Below are 9,644 nucleotides of genomic sequence, written 5' to 3'. Positions count from 1 at the left end.
CTATAGCCAAAAGGGCCAAGCTAGAATTCCTGATGTCTTCTTTATCCTCCTCTTCCTCCTGCCTATTTGTTTTGTGACATGCTCAGTCAATCCTGTAGGATTGTATTAATGACATTGTAGCAACTAATTTTGTTAAGTATATATTGTGATAGCCCCACAAGGCAATGATGAAATTCTCTCATGTGACCTTTCCAGAATAATTTCATTGGAAAATGTTGGAAGGCTGCATTAAGTGACGGCAGATGAAAATGTGGTAGCATACTGATTTGCTAGAAATTCATGGTTCTTCCTGAACACACTTTTCAAAATGGTAATCATCCTTGTATCAGCTCGAATTAACACCAAAGGACTGACAGTGGCATAGCCATTGACCACAAACTTGTGGATATCCTTAATGACTGAGATTTGGGTCCAGAAGAAGACGGAAATGGATGAGATGATGATGTCAGCACAGTATAAGATCACAAAAAGGCTCACCAGCAGCAAGATGGTCTGGGTGGCCCTTTGCTCAGGGGAGACTCTTGGGGAGAGGCTGGTACTATGGAGGTGCTGTACTCGCCTCTGATGCCTGCATAAGATACTCACCATGTATGCACTGGAGAAAAGCATAAGGCCTACAAAGAAGCTATCCCTGAAGAATGTCAATAGAAAATAAAAGTCCCTGACGATGGGCTTCATGGGAGCAAATGAACAATATTCATTGATAATCATGTAGTTAAGCTGAGATGTGTTTGTGGAAGACACTATATAAATAGCCATATTGCTACTGAGGGAGATATTTAAGAACCACAAAAAGAACAAGCAACAGAAGAGGTAACGAGTGGAGGGAGATTTGAACTTAACCAACCAGGAAGTGCTGGGGCTGATGGTGATGGCCTGGAGCAGGCTCAGGAGGCAGGTGGTGCAGAGGGAGAGGTTTCTCATCACTCTGTGCAGGTAGACCAGGACCTTACATGGGAAGTCATTTTGGAAAATCTGTTTCCCAGACTCATCTGTCAACAGTAAGAATGCCAGGATGAGCAGCATCAGGATGTGGACCAGGGCTAAGTGACAGATGGTCACGTCTGAGGGCTGAGCTCTGTGATGTAGAAGGAATATGAAGACCCGGGAGAGAAAGAGGAAAATGTTCGCTGACAGTCCAGTGCCAGTTTGAGAAGCAAGGCATTTATTAAATGGTGACATAATTCACAGATGTGTTCATTGTACTGGGCACCATGCAATATCTTGTAGTTTACCTGAAGAAGAAAGAGAGAAGAGCCAGGGGCCCTTTGCTCACACCTGTAATCCTATCTACTCAGGAGTCTAAATCTGAGGATCGTGGTTCAAAGCTAGCCTGAAAGTACTATGAATTAGCCACCAAAAAGCTTGAAGTGATGCTGTGTTTCAAAATGGTAGAGCAATAGCCTTGAGCTGAAAAGCTCAGGAATAGCTGGAGAGAAGATAGCTCTTAAACCAACAATGACATGATCATCATTGTGATACACATAACCCTGATTATCAATCTCCAACTCGTTTATCAAGTTATTTCTAGTGAATGAAACTTACTCCTATCATATATAAAAATCCTCAATTATATTACTTTTTAAAAATAGGAATTCTGTCTTTCTCAACAAATAATCCTAATGGAATGTACATTCAGTTTTCCTACATTACTTCTTTTTGGTTGATCTATTCCTGAGAAGTCAGCTGAATGAAAATGGAGCTAGCTGGGTTGCAGATTCTCTTTCTTTTTTAAAAATTGTCATCTTGTCATCTTTACACATTAATGCCATTAGTTTCTTCAGAACCATTTTATCATTATCTTAACCTGTGAGATTTAGGAGGAAAAATTAATTTTCTTGCATTTCTGGAAGCTAGGAAGTTCAAGATTAAGGCACATGTACCTATTAAAGGTTTTCTTACTGTATAATAAATGGTAGTATGTATTACAAAAGATAAAATTAAATGGGCAAAGGGTAAAAGAGGGTCATACTTATCCCGTTGTAATATTATTAATCCATTATCTTACTTGCAATATCAATTCAATTTTCCCAATTTCCACATAAAATTTAAACCATGGCACTCATAGAGGTTGGTGAAGAATGAGCCATTTTATTGGAATGGCCTCTGATGGCTCTATTTAGTTCCTGTTTTCATCCCACCATAGAGAACCCCAGTGTAAGCTCTCGTCATGGCTAGTGAAAGGTGCCTGAGTCTAGTTCCCAACAATCACTAACTGCTCACCTTTCTCTTCTTGGTGACGTCCTAGGATCTACCTAGCCAGTCTCACTGTGTTCATGACAAGTCTTTACAGTATCTTGTCATACTGTGAAGAATTCTTTGCTCCTTGAATGTAGCAGGCATCTTCTCTAAATTGCTTCAAAATACCTCTAGTACTTTAGGTATCTATAGACTATTTCACTGAGAATATTAATTCCTTATCATCAGCACATGAACATCTACAGAATAGTCTATATTTGAGTTAAAAAATGGAACTCAACTAATTAAGGAAACTAACAAAAATACCACTATCTTTTTCTACCACCTTGGGATAAAATTAGAAATCAACCTCAGAAACTTTAGAAACAATGTGAACACAGAGAATAAAACATGCTTTTGAATAGTAAGCTGTTGGGAGCCAGAGTGGAATCAAACTGTACCTTGATTTGCATCAGACAATTGCTTTATTGTCTTATTGTTTTCTGGCCTTATTCTGTTTAAATGACCTGAGATTTACCATATGAATGTAACAGCTGGAAGTTCCCTGGTTTCAAGAAGGGATATAAGCCTTGAGTTGAGAATAAACGGGGCTGCAGTCTTTACCTGGGCTGCAGACCTCCCGCACCCCATGTGTTTGTCTCTTCTATTTTTCTAGTCCCTGCCCCCTATTTCAGGAACCCCAATTTGCTGCGGGTAGGCCCCGGCAGTAAGCTAATGAAAACATCAAAGAGGAAATAATAATTTTACTTAAACAGATGGAAATAGAAACACAACTTACAAAAACCTATAGAAGAGTCAGGAACACAGCCTAGTGGTAGAGTGCTCACCTAGCATGCACAAAGCCCTGGGTTCGAATCTTCAGTATCACGTACTCAGAAAATGCTGGAAATGCTGCTGTGACTCAAGTGGTAGAGTGCCAGCCTAGAGCAAAAAGTGTCCAAGGACAGTGCCCAGGTCTTAAGTTCAAGACCCAGGACTGGCAAAAAAGTTTAAAAAATACCCCCAAAACAAAAATCTATATAATACAGCAAACTCAGTACTAAGAGGAAAATGTGTATGAAAAAATTCAAAAAAGAAACTTGTGTGTGACACAAGAGATAAGGAAAAGAACAAACCAAACTCCAACTGCAGATCGAATACATATGACAAAAATTTATACTTGGCTAAGTTCTGGTGGGTCATGTCTGTAATTCAACTTACTGAGGCAGCCGATTACTATACTGAATATGTACAGGACTTTTTTTTGCCAGTCCTGGGCTTGGGTTCAGGGCTTGAGCACTGTCCTTGGACTTTCTCAAGGCTAGCACTCTACCACTTGAGCCTCAGCACCACTTCCAGCTTTTTGCTATGTATGTGGTACTGAGGAATCGAACTCGGGTCTTCGTGCATGCTAGGCAAGCACTCTACCACTAGGCCAAACTCCAGGCTCCAGGACTTTTTTTTTTAAACAATGTAGTATAAGAAATATTTAGGTTACATTTGCATTATATGTCATAGAAATAACATACAGATGAAGAAGTATATGGGAGACTATATAAAGGATATGTGCAGATGCATTTTGGCAGAGGTTGGGGTGTGTGTCTGTGTATGTACATGTGCACACCTGCATGTGTCTGTGTAGTTAGAGGGGGAGAGTTCAGTTACTAGAAATAAGCCCTTGTGAATTCTTTATATTCCATGTGATTAAACAGCAAATCTCTGAGAGTTCTTTGGAACAAATACCAACATTGAGTTGTGCTTAAGCTATCATTAAAGGTGAAAATGCTGACTATAAGGGTATTGATAATCTCAAAATCATACATTTCAAGATCTAGAGAAAAAAAAGACAAAATGTGTCCTTCTTATCTTCCCTTCTTTCATTCCTTCATTCTTTCCTTCTTTCCTTCCTTCCCTCTTTCTTTTCCTCCTTCCTTCCTCTCTTCCTCCCTATTGGCCTCCCTTCCTCCCATTCTTCCTTTCTTTCTTTTTCTCTTTACTGGGGCTTAAATTCAGGGCCTTGTACTCTCACTTTTTCTCTCACAGTTGCTGCTCTTCCATTTAAGCCACACTTTCAGTCAGCTATTTTGCTAGGTAATTGGAGATAAGAGTCTTGCAGGCTTTTTGGCCTTGGCCAACTCTGCCCTATGATCCTCACATCTCAGCCTTCTGAGTAAATAAGATTACAGGCTTGAGCCATGTCTATTCATGTCACTATCATTAAGAAATCTTGTTTAAAGAAAATCTACACAAAAGTGTAAAAAACTTAAATTCTCTATAAGAAATGTCATTTATTCTAGAAAAAAAGGACAGTATATACAAATAATTATACAAACCTGTAACATAAGGCTAGCAAGAAAATATCAATTATGCAAGCAAGACTCATTTTTAACGCCACAGTAACTACAGTTGTCCAAATTTTCCATAGAAAATAAGCCAACAGGGTCAGGAATGTGGTCTAATGGTAGAGTGTTTGGCTAGCATTCATGAAGCCCTGGATTCAATTCCTCCATACCACTACACAGAATAAGCCCAAAGAGGCACTGTGGCTCATGTGGTAGAACACTAACATTGAGAAAACCCAAGGATAGTACAAGACCCAGGACTAACAAAAACAAAAACAAAAAAGGACCAAAAAGCCCCCAAATAAGCCAACTACATATTACAAATGTATTTCAACTCACCCATGCATCCAACACAAGTATAAATGAGAATAGAAACAACTTAATAACTAGTTGAGACAAGCCAGAAAACAACAAACAAAAATAAAAACAATAAAAACTTAGTAAAACTTACGAAATCAAGCCTTCCACTTTCTTTCTGTAAAGCTGTTACTATGTTTTGTGGCAGGGTCTTGCTGGCTTCTAAGTGATTGACTCCAGTGATCTTTGTACGTCTGCTTCCCATGCAACTGAACTACAGGCAGTTACCACGAAGCCACACTTCAAGCTTATTTATTTTTATTTTTTGCCAGTCCTGGGGCTTGAACTCAGGACCTGGGCACTGTTCTTGGACACTTTTGGCTCAAGGCTAATGCCACACGTGAGCCACAGCACCACTTTTGGCTTTTTCTGATTATGTGGTACTGAGGAATTGAACCCAGGGTGTCATGCATGCTAGGTGAGTACTCTACCATAGGCTATGCTCCAGGCCCCTCAAGTTTATTGTTTGAAGGAAAAAAGACAAAAACAGGAGTACATAGTCCAGGGGTATTCTCCAAAGAAGTTTTCAAATTCTGAGGAAAGAGTAGTTAAACCAGGGATTGGAACATTTTTGGATAATGAAGGAACACTTTTGTGCCCAAAGATAGCATGCTATGGTTTCTTAACCATTCAAAGAAATTTGACTCAATGAATTTAAAGAATATTGTGAAACATTGCAAAATGATCAACTTCAGGCTTTAGTCTTATTTACTGGTAATGCTTGGAATATTAAATACAAGGTTTATAATGAAATCTAATATTAAGCTCAAATATTCCTAGATCCTGTGAATTGGTGTCATATCTAACTCTGCAAAGATTTGTTACCACAAATAAATTGATATGATATAGAAATTATTAGAAAAACACAGGAAAAAAATCTAGTGGGCAAAGAATTAGTATGACATGAAATAAGCAAGCAGGAAGAACAATCTGTTAAGCTCTAATTACTATATAGTAAAACAAACCCCATTATATTACACATATAAACAAATTCTACCACTTACTAAAATAAGGCAAAATTCTACCATGACTTATATGTTAATGTGTCCTCAAATTGAAACGCTAATGAAAGTATATTGAAGTAATTCAGTGCCAAAAGTGTTTGTACTTTACAGTTGAATACATACACATCTACAAATAAGCTGTGGCTAAAGCAGCATGTTTAAACAAATTCAGTACTTACCCCCTTCAACAGAATTGAGAGAAATCCTCTCAAACATCCAACTTTGTTGTCTTAAGTCATAATGAAATGAGATTTCTGTCTTCAATTTTAGATGAGGTTCAGGAAATCACAAAACTCAAAATGAGCAGATCAGCTTTCTCCTGAGCCCTCATAAAGGAAAACCTGCCTCTGCCATGGCCTAGACAGGACCTTTCCAATTCCTCAGCAAAGAAATGGACACCCGCAAGCCAGATCTAGAAGATGGACTTAGTGGCAGGAGGGCACACAGGCCTACTTTTAAAGCACAAACACTAGCAAATCATCTCCCTTCTGGCCTAAGTGTCATTGTCACTTGCCAATGCAGGACAAGCCCTGACTTGGGGCTTGGCAAAAGCAACTCCACCAAAGGGAGCCACTCCACCAAAGGGAGCCATTCCTCCAGATCTTTCCTGGAAAACAAATGAGGAGCAGCTGTGTGCCAACCCTTCCAGAGTTGATTCACACAAGCCCAGCCTTGGCAGCCTGGGGAATTCAGTTTGTCAGTGTCATGCCAATTCAGCAAAAGTTTCCTTCTAGCCTCTGTCCATGGGGAAGTGGCTCACTTGAATTTCCTGGTCCTCCCTGCTGGTCCAAGAGCCTCCATATGTCTCACCGGTTTCTGGTCCTCAGCCTTGTTTCAAGACATAAAGCACTTTGGATTTGTCTTATTGTTTCTTTTCTTTCCCTTTTTCCTTCTTTCCTTCTTTCCTCCCTTGCTTCCTTCTTTCCTTCCTTCCTCCCCTCCCGCTTTTTTCTGTGGATCATGGGGCTTGAACTCGACCTGGGCACTGACCCTGAGCTCTTCAGCTTAAGGCTACCCACCTACCCTTGAGCTAAGCCCCAATTCCTGTTTTCTAGAAGTTTATTGGAAATAAGAGTCTCAGGTTCTTTTGTGCCCAGGCTAGCTTTGAACCTTGATCCTCAGCTCTCAGCCTCCTGAGTAGTTAGGATTACAGGCGTGAGCCACTGTGTCTGGCTTGTCTTTATTGTTTCTTTATTTGTATTTTTCTTTGAGTTATCTCTAGCAAGATAGAACAACAAAAGTGAAACATATCCTTTCTGTGAAAATTGCTGCTCCCAAACCTAAAAGTTTTCCTTTCTCATAATTTCCTTAGTTCAAAAATGTCTTCTTTGTGGGTAACACCTATAATCCTAGCTACTGAATAGCTGAGATAAGAGACTCCAGGTTTGAAGGCAGACATGAGACTTCACAATTAATCACTAGAGAAGCCAGAAGTAGAGCTGTGGCTCAAGTGGTAAAGTCTCAATCTTGAGGCAAAAAGCTAAGCAACAGTGCCCAGTCCCTTCTGCACATTTATAAAATCACACACACACACACACACACACACACACACACACACACACACACAAAATCACAATTGCTCAATTGCTCTCTGGCCTGTAAGTATTTAAGAAAGGGAATTCTAATAAAGTCACAGGTTATTTAAATATCTGTTTATATAATGGCCTTATAGTAAGTAATTAAAATTTAACATCCTACTAAATATGTGGTCTATACTTGTTATTCACCAGTTTACTCAGTGGGTAAGTTTAATGCAGGTAAAATGACTAGCAAGTGCTCTCTTTTTATATAATGGACATTGAGGTAAATAAACATATTTGAAATACATTTTTTTTGCCAGTCCTGGAGTACAAACTTAGTGCCTGAGCACTGTCCTTGGGCTTTCCTCAAGGCTAGCACTCTACCACTTGAGCTTTTTCTGTGTCTGTGGTACTGAAGACTTGAACCCGGGTCTTTGCGCATGCTAGGCAAGCACTCTACCACTGGGTTAAACTCCCGGTCCTTGAGATGCATTTTTTTCATTACATGCAATAAGTAAAGAACCCCACAAAAAATGAGTGGCATGTCAAGTAGAAGGAAATCTTGAAGGTTACCTGTGTTTGGGGTGGGTGGATGCATACATCTCACCTACCAGAGTTATTGCCTATGGATTTCAGATTTCTAGATTTATTTTTTCTAGGTACAATTCAGTCCTTTCCCCTATCCTTTATTTTTCCCCCCTGCCAATCCTGTACTTGAACTCAGGGCCTGAGTACTGACCTTGGACTTTCTCAAGGCTAGACTTTAACTACTTGAACCACAGTGCCACTTCCGGCTTTTTCTATGTATGTGGTACCGAGGAATCAAACCCTGAACTTCATACATGCTAGGCAAGCACCTGACCACTAGGTCAAACTCCTGGCCCTTCCCATGGGATTCTTTAAGTGACATGTAAATATGTAGTATTCCATTGCGTAGAAGTACCACAGTCTGCTAGTTATGTACTCATAGAACACATAGGCTGTTTTTAGTTTTGAGTTAAATTGAGTTAAACTTTTCCTTGGAGCCAGATGGTGGTAGCTCACACATGCAATCCTATCTACTTTGAGAATCAAGGTTCAAAGCCAGCCCAGGAAAGAAAGTCTTCCTGAGACTGTTATCTACACTTAAGCACCAGAAAACGGGAACAGTGCCCTGAGATCAGCCCCATGAAACAAATGAAAAAAGAAAAAAAATTCCAAGAGAAAAGTTTTCAATTTTAGTGCGTTCTAATTTATCTTTTATTTTTTTACATTTTACTATTATGATTTGATCTCAGTGTGTCATACTCTCATGTGACTGTTAAATCACCACTTAATCCACACCCCCACACCAGCTTTTTGATGGTTGTTTTGGAGATTGAATCTTGCAGATATTTCTTCCCTGGCTAGTTTTCAATTGAGATCTTCTGAATCTCAACCTCCTCAGTAACTAGGCTTCTACCTGCCATTAGTTTGAAGCCCCCACCCTTTACTTTCTAAAGTATAAAATCTAAAAATTTCTGCCTATCCGTAGGTCTGAAATTTATTTGCATTTCCTGAATATTTTAATGTTTGTACTACCTTTCTTTATTGTGAGCCATAACTTGAAGTACATGAACAATTATTTGATAAACATTTTTTGACACTTTATTTAATGGTTGTACATTGAATTGCTCTTACATGTTCACTTTAAAAGATCTGTTGGACTTACACATCTTTGAGTGTTCTGCATTCTTTTTTTTTGAGTGTTCTGCATTCTATGATGTGCTCTACTGCTCTCTGTGTCCCTCTGTCCACCAACAATGCAGATTACTGTGTAATTATGTAGAGTAATATGTAATGTACTCTAGATTACTGAAGAGGCATAAGTTTTGAAATTGGGTACATGAATTTTGCATACTTTTCATTTCAGGTTTTTAAACATTTTTTATTAAAGAATTTATTAATGTTGATTTTTATATCATATTTTAAATGATAAGTTTAACAAAGAAGGGAATCTCTATTTACAATCACTGGGACTTAGTATTTAGAACTTAATCAAAATTAGGCTAAGGGTTTGTATGTCATAGAAACATATTAATTTATGGAATAAAACATTATGTCTATAGAGTATTAGGTTTTTATGTCTATATAGTTATGTTTATATTTCCATTACCATGTCCATAGCATTGGGTATGCAGGTACTGAATCCTCGTTCTTGTACTCTTTGGATTTAATAGCCACATATTAAGGATACCATGCGCCTTTTGATCCTTAGGTCTTGA

At 38.8% G+C, this 9,644-nt stretch overlaps 1 protein-coding gene across 1 annotated transcript; it reads right to left on the bottom strand.

The window, feature by feature from the left end:
- Positions 1-228: 228 nt before the first annotated feature.
- LOC150057390 (vomeronasal type-1 receptor 90-like) lies at positions 229-1,182 on the bottom strand. Its single transcript, XM_090339993.1, has one exon. The coding sequence runs from the start codon at positions 1,180-1,182 to the stop codon at positions 229-231; it is 954 nt and encodes a 317-aa protein (XP_090196119.1).
- Between the last annotated feature and the right edge of the window lie 8,462 nt (positions 1,183-9,644).

The sequence above is a fragment of the Megascapheus bottae genome, chromosome 10, assembly GCF_031878675.1.
Source record: "Megascapheus bottae isolate mThoBot1 chromosome 10, mThoBot2.hap1, whole genome shotgun sequence".
Classification (NCBI taxonomy): Eukaryota; Metazoa; Chordata; class Mammalia; order Rodentia; family Geomyidae; genus Megascapheus; species Megascapheus bottae.
Note: the sequence above shows the minus strand (reverse complement) of the source record. Positions and strands in the feature narration are given on the sequence as shown.